The sequence below is a fragment of the Athene noctua genome, chromosome 1 (genome assembly GCF_965140245.1).
Source record: "Athene noctua chromosome 1, bAthNoc1.hap1.1, whole genome shotgun sequence".
Lineage (NCBI taxonomy): Eukaryota > Metazoa > Chordata > Aves > Strigiformes > Strigidae > Athene > Athene noctua.
The window spans coordinates 143,785,462-143,807,157 of NC_134037.1; the positions used below are offsets into that span (position 1 = coordinate 143,785,462).

The 21,696-nt window shown below is 43.9% G+C and overlaps 1 protein-coding gene across 3 annotated transcripts in view; it reads left to right on the forward strand.

The window, feature by feature from the left end:
* The first annotated feature begins 7,018 nt into the window (after positions 1–7,018).
* The window catches only part of NECTIN3 (nectin cell adhesion molecule 3), a 70,458-nt gene continuing 55,780 nt past the window's right edge, over positions 7,019–21,696 (forward strand). For all 3 annotated transcript variants that reach the window (XM_074898900.1, XM_074898910.1, XM_074898891.1), the window contains exon 1: positions 7,019–7,321. In XM_074898900.1, coding sequence (XP_074755001.1) covers positions 7,087–7,321 — 235 coding nt within the window. In that variant the 5' untranslated portion in view covers positions 7,019–7,086. The remainder of the gene's footprint in view (positions 7,322–21,696) is intronic.

A 21,696-nucleotide genomic window follows, 5' to 3' on the forward strand; every position in this document is an offset into this window, starting at 1 on the left:
CTAAGTAAAAGAGTTACCTAATTGTAATTTAAGTGTACTTATTATCAAAAATGTACCCTTACAGGAATAAGGTTATATATTTCTTTATAAATGCAGCTTTCTCCTGTATATGGGAATGGTTGAAGTGGTGCAAGATATTTACGTAGATGAAGACTTCAACCTCAGTAACGCCTTCCATGTGCACCAGTGCATTTCTCTTTGTGTATAGACACACCTTGGGACGGACCAATGAATGCTCAGGTTAAAGCAGAGCTTTAGGTATTTTCTGTATGCTTCTAACAGCATCTATTAAAAAGCTGTACAGAAATGAAACACTCTTTGTGCACAGATACTTGTTTTTAAAGTTTAATAAGGTTCCTTCAGTTTACTTTTTTTTTTTTTTTTCAAAGGATCAAAAGCATGTAGGTGCATTCTGGGCTACTCTTTTCAGGTTGAAAGTAGAAGGGCAAATTCTGAATTCAATTACACATGTAAAAGTGTAAAAATAGTTGTCTAAAATTAATACGCATTCCTCTTTGCCACTCAAAGTTTTAAACTACTTGATCTGTAAGTGATTTAAAATGTGCACAAAAATCATTCAGAGACAGAAACTTTCATTTAGTTTCAGGCTGATAATAATTTTTAGAAATAATCAAAAATGGCATCATAGAAACTGCAATGTACACAGGCTTCATACAGCAGAAACCTACAGGTATCATAAGGTGACTTTTACTTAGTGAACCAATGGGATGTTTCAACCTTATATTGGTTTTTGAATTTGCAGAAGTTAATATGGTTTCCAGTACAAAACATGGATGTAAGCAGTAGGAATACTGTGTTACTGCAGTTACCTTGTGACTTTACCTTGATGCATCTTTCATATATTACATATCCAAGCTGTATCCCTAGCACATAGGCAGGCACAACCTTTGGGTTCGTGTACTCCACTCATCATACTGTGGAAAGCCTGCTGCATTTAACAATCAGTCCACAGAAGAAAAGATGGTGGAGAAGAAGAAAAGCAAAGCAGTAAGATTACACCTGTTAAAATCTTAAAATCCTGCCAAGATGTGCTCATTTCTAAGGGTAAGAATAAGCACTCTCAAGAAAAATGAAAGGGCTAAGGGAGGAGCAGTTGAGAAGATGAAGAGAGTAAGTCTGAGAAGAAAAAACAGCAACTTCCTCCAGGGAATTCTAAACCTGCTTCTTCTTCCATAATTAAGTGAAGCTGGTGTAACAGTGCTGATACTAAAAATGAATAAAGGTTCCCATTAAAATGAATGTTAAAACTCTCTTTTCCTTGAATCAGGAACTAACCTCCTGCTGGGGCTGGGATCATGTCAGTGAATCGGGGCAATGAAAATATCATGAAATGTAGGTATGCACTATAAAATTGTGACCTCATTGGGATATAAATTTATTTTTCCAGAAGTCATCTTTCTTCTTTCTGACCTTGCAGAGAAGCAGATTCATTTTGGTTTTCTTTAGTCATGAGAGAAACATCTACCAGGATAGCAAGAATCCTCTTACAGAGCTGAACCAGGACTATCTTTGGTAATTATCCCTCCTCCACCACTATACCACGCAGGGGCTGGATGAAGCGGCAGGTCAGTGGCTCTCTCTTGTACAGGGAAACCAGCCAAACCGTGGAGGTGTGTCTGGGGGCGTGTCTTTTTGGCCACTGGAGAGACCACTGCCAGGGGCAGGGAAGTGGAACTGCAGTATAGGGATCTCCAATTGGCACCCAAGCAGACTGGCAACACCCTTGGCTTCTGGCTAATAGTCTTGGCTAGGGAGCAGCCTCAGGGGGGGTGACACAAAAAGTGAGATTTTGCATCCTTCCTCTGCTACACCAGCTACTCCCCAGCTATAAATCAGGGTATGGTCCTTTGGGTTTCTTCCTCTCTTTCTAACTGTACCAGTACACTCCTGCTTCTGCAATATCATGGTAACAGCCTCTGCTAGTTCATTCTCTCTTTTTCCTCTTTTTTCCACCCATTCCCTTCACTTTTCTCTCTCTTGCCTTCCTGTGTTCTCCTTCTGCTCATCAAGTATCTAATGCTTGTGCCTAGAAAGAAATGTGGCAGTTAGAGAACAAAATAAGCACACTGTGCATTTGTCCATACAGACACATACAAATCAAGGGTGATTTGATTTATTAGTATAAAATATCACAGTTCAATATAAGTATACATAAATAGTCAAAGGGGAAGAGGGAAAGGCAAGAAAACAGGCATACAGAAGGAGAGCAAGAGACTAAAGGGAAGCCAAGCTGAAAGAAAACAGAGGGAGCATTGTCTTGCAAACAGTCTTCCGAGAGGAATCCTTGAGTTTTCTGTTCTCTTTCTCAATGAGGTAAGCGGCAACCAGAGACATCTAACTGGAAACCGTACCGTTTCCTCACCTATTATTTTTCATCTGTCAGAAATGTATGAGGAATTTACTTAGTTGGCTGGGAGTCTTAAACCTCTTGGCTGAGACAACACGAATCTCAGTTGCACTGTAGACTTGGTGATACGTACTCCTAACCATGGGTATTAAACATACAATTGGAGGCTGATTGTTGTCAGTAACTGCATTACTCTTTTGTGAAAAAGCTTGAGCTTTGGGGCTTTTCTGAGACATAAAAATTCTTGCACAAACACGTGTGAGAGCAGGGCCACTCTGTGTGCAAGAGAACCAGTTTTTTAATTGTGCTTTGCAATGAAGAGGGAGTCAGTCACTCAGATTTCTCCTTAAAGGGATAGCCTTTGATTAAAACAAGACTTACGTATGTCATCTTTAATAAGCAAAGTACTGGGCAAATGGATTTTAAAAATATCATATACCATGCGACTGTATGTATGTTATTCTTGGCTAAGCTTGCTTATGATCTGAATCAAAATATTATGATTTTTCCATGAGATGACAACCCAAGATCATTTTGCATTATACTGTATGCAGAGCTGAGAACCATGAGAATAATTCAACTTTACAATAAATTCTTAATCATAGTCATTTCTTAATAGCAGTCAGTGTTTACAGAGCATCCTTCCCCCCAGAATTCCTAAGTGTATCCAACACTATTAAAAACATAATTTACCAGCGATAAGCCAAACTCTGTGGATTGTGGGATGTTGTCTGAGCCCTTCCCTAACACATTTGTGGACAATCAGAGCACCGAGTCGACCGCTGGGTCAGGAGACACATGCACATAAATATGCAGCCCACGTTCTTTGGTCTTGCTGGAACCGCTGTCAATCATGCCTGCTGCAGAGCCTACAGAGATGCTTTTCCATGGCTTTCTAGTCAAGGAATTGGACAGGCACCTTTCTCCATACCGCACAGAAAATAGCAACTCTGGCTGCGATTTCGCTGAGGCACATCCAGAGACACAGCTATTCTGACTTCAGCTGGAGGAACAATGCAGAAACACAACCACCTGTTAGCAAATTGCAGAAACTCTGTGCAATAATGGCTAAATATCTCATCCAGCTGGAAGCGCGTGGAAAAAAAAGGCAGGTTTTGTTTGGGGTTGGTTTGGTGTGGTTTATTTTAAAGGGTCATAACGGGTGGTGGTACGCAAGCATCACCAGGGAGGCCCCGTGCCATCCATTGGAATGGCAGCGAGAGTTTTCAGAAAAGCACATTGTTCTGCCACAAATCTATTTGCCGATTCCCACTGAAGTGAATAGCCCTTCATACCAGCGGGAATTTGTGCCGTCACTTCAAATGTTATGCGTATAAGTTAATTTCACACTGCTTCGGGACTTTGTTTTCAAATGACCAAAAGGGTTAAGAACGGAGAAGTAAATGCTTGCCAAACACTCTGCTCTAAATTAAGGCTAAGGGCTTTTTTTTCCAGGGGCCGGGGGAGGAAGGGCAAGTGGATGGACAATGCCCAGACAGAGAGGGAAATATGGACTGGGAAAAAAAGGACAGTCTTTTATATTTCTACAGCTCAAAAATGCTTTTGAACAGGACTGCTGCCAACAGTGGAAAACCATCTTTTTATGGAAAAAATATGCCAGTAACAACGGGTTTACAAGAATTGAGCCAGTGTGTCCTATATGCATTTATTCAATATTATGCAAGATTAATTGTTTAGAGCATCATGCCTTCAGGAGTGTTCGGAGCATTGGGGAGCCAAATTTAGCCTTGATATCATGAAGTCAAATTTCCTCTTGTATCACAAAGTCCCCAGGATGCCTGATTACAACCGTGCTGAATCTGGCACTGGAAGATGTTACCTACAGACTGGGCACAGTTCTGTTTAAATATGACAAACTGCATTTGCTTCCTTAGCCTGCATGAATCGATGTACATATTTTGGTCCTAGAACTTCAAAACATTTTATTTTAAACAGATTTAATGCCTTTTGTTGTTTTGGAATGAGAAGAAATGAAAATATTATAGCAGATGACAATTTGATTATAGTTGTCACAAATAGGATTTTAAGGGTTGCACTCTCAATTACACTATGGCCCCATTATATTTCCTGCCCATCCTAAGAGTGCCTTAAACTTGGTGTAAATGTAATTATGAGATGTAATTTGCTTCGACTGTTAACTGCAAAAAGGGATTTATCTGTATAGGAGTCATCTATACAAGGAAATGGAATAATTACAACCAATTAAAACATCTACCTGGAATGTTACATCAGCAAAGCCATACCACTATAAATGATTCTCCTACAATTATGCGCATTAATTTTCTCATGTAAAAAGGCTCTTAGCATAAATAAAATTGGGCTCTAATGATTAATTCAGTATTATATTTATCCAGGTTTATTGGCGTGGTAGAATATATTGGTTTCCGCGGAATCAAAATGGCAGAGTCTAACAACAGAGTATTGGACCAGGCTTCAAAAGCATCAGCAGAGGGGGAAAACCTCTTCTTTCTTTTAAAGAAACTGTCGTACAAATCTGTTTATGCACTTTTGGACCAGATCCTGTGTACCAACTACCTGAGCAACCCTGAGTCCCAATCGCAGAGGAAATTGGCATGAGAACAGTTTTGTACTAGCTGAGATTTATGGAGTTACATCGATTTCACAAAACTTTGAGAGTCTTCTGTTGGTTTGCATAGCAAAATGTTGATGAACGCCGAACGTCCATCACGATTAGCAGTTTGCTTCTAGTAACTCTCCGTCTGAATTCTGCTTTGTTTCATAGTTACAAATTAATGAGGCCAGTTAATTGGCAAACGTTCAGTTTAGCTGAAGACCAGATGAACATACCATTGTGAGCATCTGATAAACTTAGCCATGCGTAGCTTTGAGAGAAACTGCTGTTTGTGCCCACCATTGAAGGAAATTATCAAATATTACACTGTGGAAAATGCGGGGCTTATATGGAACCTGCTCCCAGTAGTTGTCTCAGCAGCGGGTATGGTATAAAGAGCCATTCGCTATTTTCCTCGAAGTTTTACAAGGACAGTGCATCTGAAAAGGTTGTAAAGAACCAAGACTCTCAACCCAATTCTTTTGAGCTTCTGTTTTGATACTGAAACTCGGATTTGGGGATACATCCACTGACATTGTGCCCACAACACCGACGTTCAGATCAGCGCTGAGAAGCGGCCAGGAAACCGCTTCCTAGAAAAGTCACCTCCGATTTGGTGACCTGGTTACAGCCTGCTCGAATTCCGAGACAGCCGTTAGCTGGGCTCCTGCGACCCTGGGCAAAGGCAGGAGTCCCCTCCTCCCCTCAAGAGCGGCCACCGCGCCTTGGCGCCTCACACCACCCGGCTCCCTCCGGGGCAGCTCTGCCCTCCCCGACGGCAGCCTCACCCCGAGCAGAGCTCCGCTCCGTGCCACAGCCAAGGATCGCTGCAGGCGTTGGCGTGGCAGAACCCCTCCCGCTGCCCCGGCAGGCCCCTCCGCGAGGGCCGTATCTGATGTTCCTCGGCGATCTCTGCGCAGGGCTCACACGGCTCCCCGAGGGTTCCGGAGCCCTCAGCCTGCCCGTCGGGCGCAGCCATCTCCCTCCCGAGGACGGGCTCTGCCTCTCCTCCTTCCCGCGCCCTCGACGCTGCCCTTCGGCTGCCGAGGCCGCGTTGGGCGGTGCTGGGGGAACGGGTGCCCCCGGCCGGCACCCCGGGGGCGGCCGGGCAGGAAGCGCCTGCCCCTCGCCGGGGGTTTGCCGATGGCAGCGCAGGCGATGAGGGGCCAGCGGCGGGAAAGTTGACTGTAGGTAAAACCAGGGGGGCAAAGCCGAGCGCCCGGTGCCAAGGGCCGGCCGGCCGGCCGAGCGCGGGAGCCGGCGGGCGGCCTCGGGCAGGAGGAAACGGCCCGTCCCGTCGAGGCGGGAGCCGCGCCGGCCGGCCCCCCGCGCCTCCGGGATAACCCTGACCGACCCCCCCCCGCTTCCCCTCTCCGGCGGCCGGGCGAGCGGGAACGCCCGTGACCGCGCCCGGCGCAGCGGGCTGCGGCCAGTGCCCCGCGGGACCCCGGCCGAGGCACGCGCCGCTGACCGGCCGGCCCCAGGCCGCGGGGCAGCCGCCCGGCCCGGCCCGGCCCCTCGCTCCCCCAGCGGGGCCGGCAGGACGCGTGGCGGCACCTCCCTCCGCCGCCGGGGCGAGGCGGCCGGGCCGGGCCGGGGCAGCGGCGGGGGCGGTCGGTGAGTCAGGCCGGAGCGCGCGGCGCCCCCGACCATGCTCGGGGCGGGGGCGGGGCGGGCGGGGAGAGGAGGCGGGGCGGGCCGGGCCGTACCAACAGCCCCCGGGGGGGACGGCGCGTGAGCCACCCCCCTCCCGCCGGCTCCCCCCCGTCCGCGTTGCCAAGGGGAAACCCCCCCATCCCACCGCCCCGTCACACCCCCCCCACACGCCTGCCAGTCCACACAGCGGCCGGGAGAGGAGCGGGGCGGGCGGGCGGGCGAGGCGACTTGCCCCGGGGCGAGTGGCGGAGGGGTGGGGGTCGCGGCGGAGGCGCGCGGCACACGCCTCCCCGTCCCCCCCTCCCCGCGGCGGGGTGGTGCGGCCCGCTCGGAGGAGGGCGGGGAGCGGCGCGCGGCGCCTCCCCGCTCAGTGACACACGCACCGGGCGCGGGGAGGCGGCGGTTGGTCGGGCAGCGGCAGCGGGCGGGCGTCGTAGCGGCGGCGGCGACTGGGAGCCGAGCCCGGAGCATGGCAGGGGCCGGAGCTGCTGCGGAGGCTGCCGCCGGCTTCCCCCTTTCGCCGGCTCCTCCCGCCCGCCGGGAACTTTTTCCAGCGGCCGGCGGCGGTGCCTCCCCCCGGTCGTGGTGGTGGTGGTGGCGGAGGCGGCAGCAGCAGCAGCAGTGGCGGCGGCGGCTCCGCTCGGCGGTGCCTCCCGGGCCGGGGCTGGGGCTGCTGGGGCTGGTTTTCTCTTGCTTCTGCTGCAGTAAGTGAAACTTTTTCCCGTTGGCGGCCGGGGCAGGGTGAGGGGTCGGGCGGAGGAGGAGGGAAACCCGAGCCCCAGTAGCGCCGGGGGACGCGGCCGAGTTGGGGGAAACTTTGTGTGCGCGCCCGGCGGGGCGGGGGGCGGCGGCTGCTCGCCGGCCGCCTGCGGGCGGGGAAGGCGGGTGGGTCGGGGACGAGGTCGCAGTAGTCTCCTCCCCCATCCCCCCCCCCCCCCCCCCGCCCCGGAGCTGGGGGCGCCGGAGCCCTCAGCGCACTGCGGGGACCCCCGGGCGCTTTTCTCCGAGAGCCCCCCGGTAGCGCCGGCGGGAGCGGCCGCCGGGAGGCGGCGGCGGGGCCATTGCGAGCGTGAGGGTCCGTGTCCGGGGGCCGGAGCCGCCGCCCCGCCGAGCGCCGCCGCCAAGTTTCCTCGGCTCCGCGCCGCCCGGCCGGGGAGCAGCGCGGAGGGGAGGGAGGGGGGGGGAGTTGACCGCAGCCCGGGGCGGGGAACCGGGGAAGTTTGTCCGTCGGTGGCGGCGCTGGGGCTTCCCCCTGCGGGCGGCAGGTTATGCGCCGTGATTCCCGATCTGAACGGCGGGCTTTCTCTTGTTTGCGGAAATTGGCGGCTGCTGCCCGCCCCGGGCCGCCCGTAGCCGGGGGGGGGGGGGGAGGCAGAAGGGTGGGTCTCGGTCTCGATGCTCTCCGGCTGCGCTTCGGGAGGGGGTCGCGGGGTGGGGGGGTCGTACGCGCTTTGCCTCTGGCGCTGTTGTCTTGCATCGTTGTGCCCCCTTAATTAGGGTGAAATCGGTGCTGGTTGCTGCAGGTTTATGGTTTTACATGGCTTATCGCTGCCTTCGAGAACGGATTTGTGTGCGCTATATCACCCGGTTCCTCTTGAGCAGCCGCTCCGGGGGAGCACTGCGGTGTGGGCCCCCCCGGGGGCTTGACGTGACCGCTCGTAGGAAAATACCAGCAGCCCCCCCCCCCCCCACCACCACCAGCACCCCGTGCTTTTGGCAGTGGAAAACAAGCAAGCGACGTAGAAGTCGGCAACTAAGTCAGAACAGGATTTTATTATTTGTTTTCCGTATTGTATGCAACGTAGTGGCATTTTTTACAGCAGTGGAAGATGAGGGGGAAAAAGTGGACTTGGGCAAGAGCACGTCGAAAACCATCATCCTGATTTTGTATTGTATTCCCAATGCAGTAATGAGTAGTTGGCAAGGCAGTTTTATTATAGGATACGCTGTGTCCTTTTCCTCTTGAAGGAAGGAGGAACAAGTTAGAGGAGGTAATCTCTGGAGGTTCATGTGATAAAAATACCCAGGAACTTGCAAGCCGTGCCACCATAAAGCCAGTTGTATAGTATCCGAGAAATGCTTTTTCAGGGAGGGAGTCGAGGCACTGCTTCTCTAAGATTGTGCTCTTGCATGTAATAGTCTCCCCCCTCTGGCAATGATGTAGCTTTCAGAAAAGATGATTAATACTAATTTAAACTTAAACACACGCGTTTGCTGAAAGAGAGCTCTGTTAAATTGTGTAAGTTCTATCTGTTCCCAAATAAAGGATACGACGGGGAGAAGGGTGGGTCTTCATGTACGGAGGGCTTATTTCGGAGGAGGAAGAGTAGTTCACTGTCACTCCTCCTTCTGGTGGTGAACCTGTTACTGTTCCAATTTAGTAAGAGCTCACGTGCTCACATAAATTCTTTTGAGAGGACAGCTTTGGTCCTAGTCTAGCTGAATAGCAACTGCAGTACTTGCTACAGCACAAGAGTTTCGCGAGACTAGGTGACTCGCATTAGCTGGAGATTACTGGGATGCTTCTTTAGAGAAGATGAACTGGATGTTAGTGGACCGGTCTGAAAGTTGAAGTGCTTTTGCAGAAATTTTTCTGTGTTGCATAGAGTGTCCTGGCTGCAGCATTGTCTCTAAATTGACGGTTTTCCTATTTTTTTAATAGATCTAAACTAAGTTGCTGTTGAAATAACTGATAACAAGATCTATTGCCCTCTTGTATATTCTCTAGAGCTACTTGGCTGAATGTTTTAAAAAGTATGAAAAGTCCTTTTTTTCTTCCTCCTTAAAACAGATCCAACAGTTTAATTTCCCACGCATAAAACTATGGAGCTTTTAGTTGATAACAAACACTTACTAGGCAGTATTTGTTTTTATTAGTCTAAATCAATTTTAAGTATTAAGAAGGCGCCACATTTCAAAACCTTAAGGTTTGAGGACTTAGTTTTCATAGTGTTGGCAAACTCCTTGCACCAGCTGTTCTTTCCCCTCCCTTTGTTGAGGGTGGTTTCTGCTCTTTTGTGATTAAAAGGTGAAGTTGTAGCTTGACATAACCTTGCCGAGCTATTTTTACATGTAAATGTGAAGATAATAGTAACAAGGAAATTAAGAGCATCCGTGTGCTGTGTCATGCGGTGGCTTACTCTTTTATCCTTGATGAGTGTAATTCAGATGTCAGTCTTCCCAGATTCCTTTTGCCATATGTGAACTTGACTGATAACACTTTAGAACGTCTGCCAAAAGGGAAAATGTTGTGTTGAAATAATGTTCTTTTTCAAGTGCGAAATTTTGAAGTACAATCACAAACTAGTGACTTCTGGACTGTGAGGGAAGCAGCAGGGAAAGATGGTTTTTCATCAGTATCTTAGTTTTTAGATTACTTATTTTTTGCTCCTGAGATTTCCTACAATTGTTTTAATTATCTCTGTAACTGTCTAGGTGAGTGGGAAGGAAAAATAATGACTGTCTTTTTAAGAGTGCTTATAAATACATTTTGAGCATGATTAGATGTTGATGGAACCCAAAACTGCTGACTACTTTTGGTCACTATTTTTCCTACTGGTCAGTCAATTCTGATAATGCTAGTGAAAGGAAGAATTAAAAACAACACCACAAAAGAACCCCAAACTCTCTAGTAGAATAACTTCACTATAAAATCAAATCAATTTTTATGCAATTATTTTGGCTGACTGCTAGAAATGATGATGTATTTGATCTATAATTCTTCAGAGAAATATTACCAAAAAGACCCCAGCACTCAAACCGAAGAACTAAAGGGAGAAGGGAGAGAGAAAATGTATGGAATCTGAAATAACAGCAACTTTGGGGTTTTTTTGAATAAAAATAGACCTATAGTAAATACTGCTCTTTTTAGGAAAATGAGACCTATGAGGTTCAGCTTCCATGTACAAGTAATTCTTCCACTTGTCAGTCAAACAATGTGTGATGCAATGAAGTATGTACTGAACTTACATGGTCAAGCTTAGTGCAGCTTTGAACAAGGGGAAATGTATAGCATCCATAAGAAACATAATAACCTTCCATCATCTATAAGAAACATATTCCTTAGTATACATTGTGGTAAATATTTTTCAGATATGCTGTATATAAGGATCCGTGCATTACTAAATAATGAATTCCTCATAATTTAGTGCCACATCAGCTTCTACACAGTGATAAGATTTTTTTTTAAAGTAAGCGTGAGTTAAAAATAAAGTAAAATCGTAAAGTGAGGCAAATAGCAAGAATGTACAAGGTGGATTTTTCAGGGGCTTTGTTGAGGAAATTTTTTTCAATTTGAATTGTTCATTATGCTAAGCTTCTCAGTAAGGCTAGAAAAACAAGTGTTTGTGGGGCATATGTTTTTTAATTCCCAGTGAATTTTTTTTGCTAAAGCAGCCTGGAATACAGATCTCCAGACTGTAGTGGAGCTAGAAGGGTTGGATTATAAAGATGTGACTAATACAAGTACGCAGTATACCATATACAAAAATGGAGTTGCAAATAAATAAAAAAAAGGAAATTCCCAAGTAAGTATTGACCAGAACACTTTATTTGACTGGCAACTTTTTTTTATGGTTTTCAGGTTGAGTCATGAAAAAAATGTGAGGTCAAGCAAACCAGGTTACTAGCTTGCAAATGGGAACACGTGGTAGTCTTCAAAAAGACAACAGAATGTATTTTTTCCTCATCGTATGTAAAAGGCAGTGATAATGGTTTAGAAATTCATGTCTGAATATGCATTTATTTTTTGGAAATGATATGAAGGGAAATGCACTTTTAAAAAGGCATTAGGTGAGTCAATATGACAATAGTAAGTGGAATAGGAAGGTTATATAGAAAGTATTTGAAAAGTTGGAGAGCGTGAAATGTTGGTGAGCTGTGTAGTAGGTAGGGCAGTGTGTGAAACTGCTGTATGAAGAAACAGAGCAACTGCACTGGTCGAAATAAGAGTAACTTCAGATAGAGGAAGAGTTAAACCTGGATTATTTAATAATTAGCATTAAAAAATGAAGACAGAAGTCTGTCATGCCCATACTTCAGGATAACTCAATATAATAAGAGGTGGACTGTTTTGAAGCAGTTCTTTGCTCTCTTTCGTTGTGGTAGATCTGTCATGTTCAAGATCACTGTGAAAACTGTGGTGCTCATGTAAAATAAATACAAAATAACAAAATGTAGATGCTAACCTTTTAATGAAATATACTGCATAGGCTTATAATTCTTGACTGCTATTTAAATATTAGACAAGATAGTTTCAATTTATCTGTAGCACTGCATGGAAATAGTGCAAGCTGCAGTTGCTCTGAAAGAAGTGGTTACAAAACTTGCATGGACAGGGTGAAAGCAGTAATCATATTTTAGGATGAATGAAAAATGAGGATGCCAACCAACATTTTGGCTTCTTGTGTGCAAGAACTCCCTTGCATGAACATGGAAGTGAAGCATAATGTTTGAGTTAAGATCTGAACGTTTTTAGTATTATAAAAGAATTGTGATGGTTGTACAGCTGACTTGTGCTATATACAGGTAGAACGTGTAGACGTTTTCTTGATTTAAACAATGTGTTTCTCCCTTGCCTCCTTAACTTAATTTTATGTCATGGAATATGAAGACTGATATTGAATGAAAGAAGGCTCTAGCAGGATTTATTTCTTGTAACATTATAGAGTCAAGTATCCTGTTTAGAAATGTCAAATCTAGGATGTTTTTTCCCATCCCCTTCATGTAGTGTTGCTCCCAGAATGAAATTGGGGGAACAAAGCATTATTCTGTAGCAGGAGAAGCAAAAATACCTGCGTTTTACAGAGCATCTGTTCCAGCTGATTACCCTTCAGGTGCTGGTGGTAGAGCTTTTAAGGTATGCAAAATCACAGGTATAAATGCATCTGCTGTAAGAAGGGAAAAGTAATGGGGGGTGTATTACTTCATTAAGCAGTGTGTGGGGCTAATGAGTAGCATTTGTGGAGCTTAAAGAAAAAAAGTTAGAAACTTTAGAATCAAAAGTCTAAATCTCAATTTTCAGAAATTATTATCAATTAGTGAGTGGAAGTAGGGTAAGAGAATTACCAAAAGTGGCATACAGACTGGTAGAAGGTAATCTTGTTAAGTGCCAACTACTTGCAGTGATGTTAAAAAATGTTGTCCTTTTTAGTGTTGATTTAGTTACCTGTTGAAGAGCAATAAACTTGGAGTCTTACTTTTCATCCTGTGTTACACCAGATTGTTGCTGTGGTGGTAGCTTGACGTGCTGTCCTGTGGATGAAAGCAGCTTTCTCCAAAGAGAGTTCTTTGTCAGACTATATGGCTGCAGACTGTTGGGATAACTCTGCAGAGAAGTGAGAGCACTGAGACTGCTGATGTCTGCTTGCTCTGGAGTCCTGGTACATTGCCTCTTAAAGATGAGCTGTCTGATGACAGATTACTTTGCTCTGGCACTGTTTGTGTTTGTATTTGTGCTTCTTGTTTCCAACTTCGAATGAATGCCTTGTATTGAACCAGGATTATTTGAATGGGGTTTTTTATCCTGATGACTGGTATATAGATAATAATGCAGAAGTTCCTTTGAGGAATTTTCCTAGTGACCTGATGATTGGATACTAACTGAATGGCTGATTTTTCTTAGTGAAGAATAGCTATAGGTGCAGTTACTTAATTACTTTGGTATGCCATCTGTTGCTGGGTTTTGTTGTTTTTGTCAGAAGAGGAGGAGATGTGTATGTTCTTTAAAGGTACCTTCTAACCCAAACTGTTCTATGTGGGGTTTTGTATGGGATTTTTTGATAGCGTTAGCCTATCTAAACCAAGATTTTTCTGAAGTACTTGAAGGACAGTTGCATTCAGATCCTCAGAGATCATAGGTATTTGAAATGCAGTAATGTGTTTCTATTGAGAGGATGGAAAAGATGATGATTTATTTCACTAGGCATGAGATATGTTGATCAAGCTTTCTTGTTAGAGGTCATTAACACTATTCTCTGTTCCTGGTTAGAAAGCAGATGGATTGCCTGGAAAAGCATGTCATGTAAGTATGGGAAGAAAACCCCAAAACAGCTAAGAAAGGAAAGATGAGAATAGCTGAATGTGGATAGAATACAAGGAAATAGAGGAAAAGCAATTAAACAATGAAATGTACAGTAAAGAAAATGTCAGGGGTAATGATTATTGTATTTCCATCTACAAAGTGAGGAAAGATGAAAAAGCTGTTGAGTGAGAGGTTGTCTTACTCCGCTGGATGTGAAAAGACAGTGAGGGTGTAAAATAGTGGATTAAAGTGAGGTGTGGGTATGAGGTAAGACTTTCGGGAGCTCGTGGCCAATATTTACCTTCGTTCTGGAAAAGATAGGCCATCCGTTGCTTAGTACACAGGCTCGTAGTGAAGAGCCTCAATGTGTAGCACAATTTCCAAGTCATAGTAAAAACACCAGACAAACCTTTTTTTTTTATAATCCAATAGATGAATTCTTAAAGAGTTATTTTTCTCATAATTCTTTTCGGGTGATTAACTTCTAGACTTGGGACTGTTTCAAATGTGAACTCAAAAATTGTTTCTTATGTCCTTGAGTTACCAATAGAATAAAATCAGTAGCAAGAATAAAAAAAACCTTTCAAAATCTTGAATCTTCAATCTCTATCCTTTTACCTCTGTTTTCCGAAGTGTGGGGAGCTGAGTTAGGTAAAGATTTTACATCAGTGTATTGTCAAGGTCACTGTTAGTTCAAACAGTGAAAAGTAACAAGCTTCCAGACTATCCTCTTTTATCACTACTGCGCGTTCTTCTGTTCAATACTTTTGCTTCTTTTCATTTTTTTAATAATGTACGGAAGTAAACGCAATTTTAATTTTATAATACCTTAAAATAGCGTGGTTTTGCATTTTCAACATGAAGGCTAGTCAAGTGTAGCTGGATCAACTGGTATACTAGGATTACCTGCAACAGTAGATGGCTCTTGCTGATTCACACCCCGCGTCCATCAGATTTTCATTATCTGGTATTTAAGATACCTTTGTATGTCTACAGGGGATCATTGTATTCTCCTTTTCTGTTAGTCAAGGCTGATATAGCTTTAAAACTCATCCTTAGTATCTTCCTGGGGTTAGTTTGAACAGAATGTTTTCCTTAAGTGACTGTTACCTTATATACTTAGAAGGTGCTAGTGCTATCACCATGAAGCAGTGGTACATACAGAATTTGAAGTCTCTGAAATGGCAATCTCCTGCCAAAAACCCCGTACTCCCTAAACGGTAAGGTCTAGTCATTCAGGTCTCTATAGTTGATGTTTGTGCGCATGAGCAGAAGAAACAAACTGAGTTAGCTTGACAGATTTATTACTTTTGGATCTGTTACTTTCACTAACTCTTGAGTTAGAAGATTACAGATTAGTGTTTGATTTAAATTTCCCTTAGTCATGTTTTGCACGGGCATTCTTTTCCCACTTCTGTTGCTTCTTTTTTTACTTGAAATATCACCCATGCTGCATATGGTTAAACTGAAAGCTAGTTATTGCTGGGACAAGTGCAGTTAACAGCCCATTGGATGAAAGGATGATGGAGATAGAATGTGAAAAAGTGGAGATTGTTAAAGTTGGGTAACTAGCTTTTACATAATTTATTTTCAGTGTACATAATCTGGTAGAAAGATAGTTTAGTCAAGCACAAGTTAAATTACATCAAATGTAAGGAACTTCTTCAAAATAAGAGTAACTGAGGGTGCAGAACTTTTGACTTGTATTAATGGGGTAATTTTTTTCCCCAAAATTCCTTCTTTAGTTTTTCCTATGTCACCTGTGGCCCTTGCCACAACAAAACATACTTGGTTAACTCTGCTAAAGATTATTACTAGAGGTCAGAGAAGCAAAGATCAAGAGCTGTTAAGCTTAATTCAATTTTTGAACATATTTGTAAAGATTGATAGTTATTTGCATTATAAAAACCCACTGTTTGACCCTTCACCAGTAATGCTACTTCTGTGCTTCAAACACATTACACTTCTAACTTCAAAAGGTAAACTTTATTGAAACAGAAGTATAATGTTGTTATGACTTCATTAAGTTACTTTAACATTTAAAGAGGTACTATAGATCTAAAGAAATCAACCATGAGAATTTGATGGTTATGACCATACTGTTAATCACTTCTTAGGACATTTAAATGCATCCTGCTGAAAGTTTTAATGTGTTAGTGGTAGCTGAGGTGTAGCATAAAATAGTCTACCTCTGTTAACTAGTAAGTGCAATATATCCATTTATCCAGCATATCCTATATAGGAAGAAGTATACTAAGTTCTGAGTATATCAGATGTAGTCCAAGCTTCTATACGTAGCTTGTGTGGAAGGGGATTGGAACTAGATGATCTTTAAGGTCCCTTCCAACCCAAACCATTCTGTGATTCCTGAAGACAACTGTTAAGTTCAATGGCCGTACAGTAGTAAGGCTTTTGACTAACCAGATCAATGAGCACAGTTGATGCATCAGCGTTTCCACATGAACATTTAATAATTTGTTACCTTCTGACAAAACAGTGTAATCTTTTGAGAAATAGTTTTATGTAAGCTTCACGTGAGATCTTTTTTAAGATTCTGCTGGGAGTGTTCTGCCTTACAGAAAGAGGTGAGGACTATGGAACTTGATGGAACTGTTAGTGAAAGTTCCCTGGTGATGTATCTTGAGAGTCACTCTACAGCTGTGTCTTCCAAGAGTCAAAAGGCATGGCTTGGGTGTAATACATTGACGTGGTTGCGAATAAGGTGAAAACTGAAGTGAAGAACAACTGTGGTGTCTCCGTAATTTGAGACTGCTCTGAAAAGAGGTCCTGAATTGATTGCTGTAAGTACATAGAACAGGACTGGACAGAGGTAGAACAGTGAGTGTTACTAACCATGAGAGGCTTTTAACAGGGTTTCCTGAAATGTTCTTGTAGCCAAATTGATGAGATATGGTTTAGGTAAGTGGATTATTAAATGGGTGAAAAATTGTGTGTACTGCTGGACTCAGAAGGTTCTGATCAGCTGTACAAAGTCCACCTGGGGGCTTGTTACTGGTGGCATGCCTTTAAAGATCAGTGCAGGGACAGTTTGTCTGCATTCCAACCCCTCTTCCAGGTTGGTAATGCACTTTCAGCAAGTTTGTGGATACTACCAGGTTGTGAGGGGCAGTTGATATGCTGGAGACTAGGATTAATTGACCCAGATGTCTGCGGGCTGGAGAAATAGCTGGCAGAAACCTCATGAAGTTCAACAAAAGCAAATGCCAAGTCTTTGAGGCAGAATGACCCCATGCAGCAGCATAAATATGGTGCTAACTGGTGAAAAGCAGCTTTACAGGAAAGAGCATGGGGTCCTTGTGGGCCAGTATGTGCCTTTGTGGTGTAAAAACTGAAGAGCATACAGGGCATGGTCAGCCAGTTGAAGGAAGCCATTTTTCGGTACTATTTGGAGCTTGTGAGATGGCACCTGGAGTACTGTGCCCGAGTTTGTGCTCCCAAGTACAAGGCACATGCTGAGGTGTCTGTGTAAGGCAGTATACTGAGGTAGGGAGTCAGCAGCATGTGATATGTATGAAGACAGCCTGAGAAATGAGTTTGTTCAGCTTGGAGAAAAGTTTGAGGTGGGGGATACTAATTGCTGGCTATGACTGTTCAATAGGAGATGGGAGAGAAAATTAAGATGGACTCTCCTTAGATATGCACAGGGAAAGGATAAGAGGCAACAGACACAAACTACAAGGGAAATTCTAATAATGTGTTAGCAATATGTTTTCCCACACAGAGAATGAAGCACTGAAACAGGTTGTGGAATCTCTGTCCCTGAAAATATTCTGAACCTGACTATGCTATGACCCTGAGCAACTTGATCTGACTTCAAAGTTGGCCCTGCTTTCAGTTGGTGATCGGATTGGATAACCTCCAGAAGTCCCTTTCAGTCTAAATGAGCCTCATTTTTGTTCATGGTTAGACAGGAGCTAGTGTGCTATAGTCTAGCCCTGGAAGAAAAGTAGCAGTTAGAAGTCATTTTCCATTAAGATTAAAATGTCCAAGTAAAGTCTGAAACAAGTTTTTCCTATAAAGCAATTTGACTGCTAAAAGCTTACTTTAATGGATCCTGTTGTTAACTCCTAATGAAAGTAGTAATTTTTTGAGAGTTTCTTAAAGAAAGACTGGCCTGCATGTTTTCTGTTACTTGAATAAGTAGCCAGTAAGACCAGTCCCTTACAGCACAGAGCTGAATGGCAATGTGACAGATCCTGAAAATGTAGTCTGGCAGTAAATCAAGCAGCTATTATAAAGCATTAATATGATCGGCTGTTGGTTACCTAGACTTTCTGTCCTGATACAGATCCTGGACAAAAAGGGGTTAACTTCCTCGCATAGCTTGCGGTGGAGGGTGGCCTGAAGAGCTAGAAGAAAAAAAAGCCAGCAGCGTCAGCAATGGAGGGGACAGCAGGCATCCGCATAACTCTGTAATGTAACTGGGAACTCACCGGAGCTTCTCATGGACAGCTGAGATTTAGGCATCGCATTTTTGTGATTTGCTGCTCCTGACAAAATGTGTTCATTTTATATTTCATAATATATCTGCAGTTGTTAAATACTGGCACGTAACAGTCCAACTTTACAAGTAATTGAAAATGTGAAGTTAATGTTTAGCTGTCTTCTTGAACTTGAGACTTTGCAATTTTATGTAGTGCAAAGTACAACCTCCCTTCTCCTCCCCCAGACCTCAGTTCTTCCTACAGTAGGTGGTAGGTGGGAAGACATCATATAAAAAGTGGAAGAGTGGTGTGCTTAAGGGAATAGGGGCTTTCGAGGGCACTGAAGGTCTTGTTCCTTTATCTAGGCCATACCACATGTCAGAGTTCCTGACCAGTTTTTAATGGTTTTCTAATTTCAGTGTAGGAGGTACAGTTGTGGGGGCAGGGAATGCTGTATGCTTCCAACTGTTGCTGTCTGCTTAGCAGAATTTTAGGTCTGTCCTTGAAATGGATTTCACAAAACCTAACACACACAAACCCCCCAAATCCTCATACTCAGATGCTTATTTTAAGAAATTCAGAAGCTTTTTGCTAGCTTGTCCTTGAACTTTCTGTAAGAACTGTGTACGCTCACAACACCAAATGCAGTGGGCAGTCTGTGTACCATCTTCCTTTCTCCATTTAAAGATGGAGTGCTGTCTGTTTCAGCTCAAGTTTAATTTTTGCTTTAATCTTCCTATGTAAAAGTAATATCCCAGTAAAGATAACTAAACATGTTAATATAACAGTATTTTCCTATTGGTCTTGTTCCCCCCAAAATGACTGAAATGCCTGATGTAGTTTGTTTTTTTTAAGTTACTCTAAATTAGGAATTGTTATTTGTACTTAAAACTTAATTCTTGGTTAAGTGTTTAATAGACACTGGTTTTTAGTATGCCCCACCTTTAAATGACCATCATTTTGGCTTGATAATACCAGCCAGCATTTCTGATAGTATATGTTAAATGTTGTTTGGGTTTTGTGTTGTTTTTTCAATGAACTATTTGTGTTTAAACGACTGAACTTCTTGTCTAAGGAAAGCAGTCTGTGTACTTGACTGTGCACAGTTTGACTTGATTTGCCGTTACTGACTGAACGGTTCAGAAATCCTTCTCCCTCCTACCCCTTCAAGTAGGTAAAACATGGCTTACTTCCAGGGAACTTAAAGATGACCAAATTGATGGTTGTTTCTTGGAGTCTATAGATTAAGGCAAACTTAAGCTATTGTTAATAATGTATGAAGAAGTGCAGTGTAGCACGGGAAGAACAGAAAGTACGTAGGTATGGAAAATGAAGTTGCTGTATAACAAAATAAGTACTCCTGTAGTACTGCACATACCTATAAATAAGGCATGAAAATATACTAATTCTTGATATAGATGTTTATTGCTTGTTATAGCCAGCTGAACTGTCTGTTCCAAGAAGTATGCTGTGCAGTCTTGCAGTTAGTATGTAGATTCTTGGCTGACCACTGCAACTTGCTTGTGCTGGCTGGTGTAAATACTGGGAAATGCCTGAAGGACCAGGTATTAATTCATGATCACTAATACTTCAGCAGTTGCAGCCCAGCCCAAATACCCAGTGTTATTGGATTGAAGGTATCTGCTGTAGGATTCCCTTAGTTGCAGTGTAGTTATAACTTTGCTAGGCATTGAAACTTTTGCTGATTCAAATGGAACTGAGAAAGAAAAACAATTTTTCTTTCTGAACCTTTAAGTAATATTCTACTTGAACGAATGGCAGAGACTTGCTTGTGAAGATGCCTCAGTCAGCTGTTGCTTTTGGTAATGTGCAGAGTCAAATTCTGGTTTGTTAATTCCATAGGTCATGCATTTGCCAGTATCTGCTAGGTCTGTCAGCATAATAGTACCTTGATTGTCTTTTAAAAAGGTGTCAACTGAGAGATGTGACAGTAAGTAAGCTTATTAAATTATTGGCTACTAGCTGGTATTTGTACTGCTGGGGGAGTACCTAAAATGGTAGTCTTAGCACTTTTAATTGGCAGACAGAGGACGTAAATATTGCTTAGCGGTTTCATCATATGTTGGCACCTAGTTCTGTGCATCTTAATTAGTCTCCTGTGTGAAGGACCTAGTATTGTTGGAAAGAGAAGGAGGGTGATAGTCGAGAGCCCACAAGCTGGGTGTCTATACCAGTGAGGGAGAAAGACTCATCTAGGAGTGAATGCATCTGTCTGCTGTGAAGGTAGGACTTCCAACTTCTCTGACCACTGAGCTGAGGAACAAGAACTGCTGAGCCAGAGTCAGGGTCTGTCTGACAAAAATAAGATGGGAGATTCTTTTCCAATATTGTTGCTGACTTGTGGGAAGGCCTTTAGGTATGTAGGGATGTCCTCAGATTTTTCTCTCATCTGAAGAGTAATAAGTGTCTGAGGACTGTGCACAACTGCAGACTTAGGACCTCACTGGGATTCTGGTAATGTGGTGGGATAGCTTGCATAATTGGAATAGTGTAATTATCTGGATTCATGCCTTTCAGGAATGGCAAACTAGAAAGGTGAGAAGTGCAGCGCTCTACAGAGGAGTAGACAGAATGCAGAGACCTTTGCCCTTGAGCAGGTGACAAGCCAGTTAAAAGCTTATGGATAGTGTTAAGAGGACAGACCAAAACAGTTGACGCTAATTGTCTGCTACTCCTGGCGTGATCAAAAGGTAGATGAAGCCTTCTTTAGGCACCTGGAAGAAGCCTCATGATTGCAGGCTATGATGATCATTGTCATCAGCCGAAAGAGCAATAGAGCTGGACACAAACCATCCAGGAGATACCTGGGGTTTGTTAAAGACAATTTGTTGATGCAGGTGATCATGGGCTGACTAGGGAAGATTCTCTAGCTGATCTGTTCTGCATAAACAAAGAACAACTGGTTGATGATATAACAATCAATGGCACTGTTGGCTGAAGTAGCTTTGAGTTTGAAATACTGAGAAAGTAAGTGATCAGGACTGATAGTAGAATCATAATCCCAACTCTAGAAGAAAAGGTTTCACTTTATTTGAGGATCTGCTTGTAATGTTTTCACAGGGAAACTGCTGTAGTGAGCAGATGGGCTGGGGACAACGGGCTGATCTGCAAGAGAAACCTCTTCAAACTATAATAAATGTCCCCTGCAACATGCAGGAAGTCCAACAGATCTGACAGAAGGTCAGCATGGAAGAACGGGGAATTCCTCAGCAAGCTTCAAATGTACAAAGGAAGTCTGCAGAAGGTTGAAGTAGGAGGAACATAGTATCTGAGAGCATAAGGATGATGCTGGGAAAGCTCAAGTCCAGCTGCAGCTGGAACAAGTAAGGGATGTTAATGGTGACAGGAAGGCTGCTGTAACTACAGTCAGCAAAAGAAAAACTGAAGACAATATGTGCCTGCTGCTCAGTGGGGCAGGGAGCCTAGTGAGGAAGGACATGGGAAGTGCTGAGATGTACAATATCTTGTGGTTGTCTTTAGTAAGGTCTGCCCACTGGCTTCTCAGTTACTTGAGTCTGTTTGCAGAGTCTGTGGGACGTAGCATTACCCATAGTAGAGAAAAATATAGTTTGAGACTACTTAAGCCATTGGA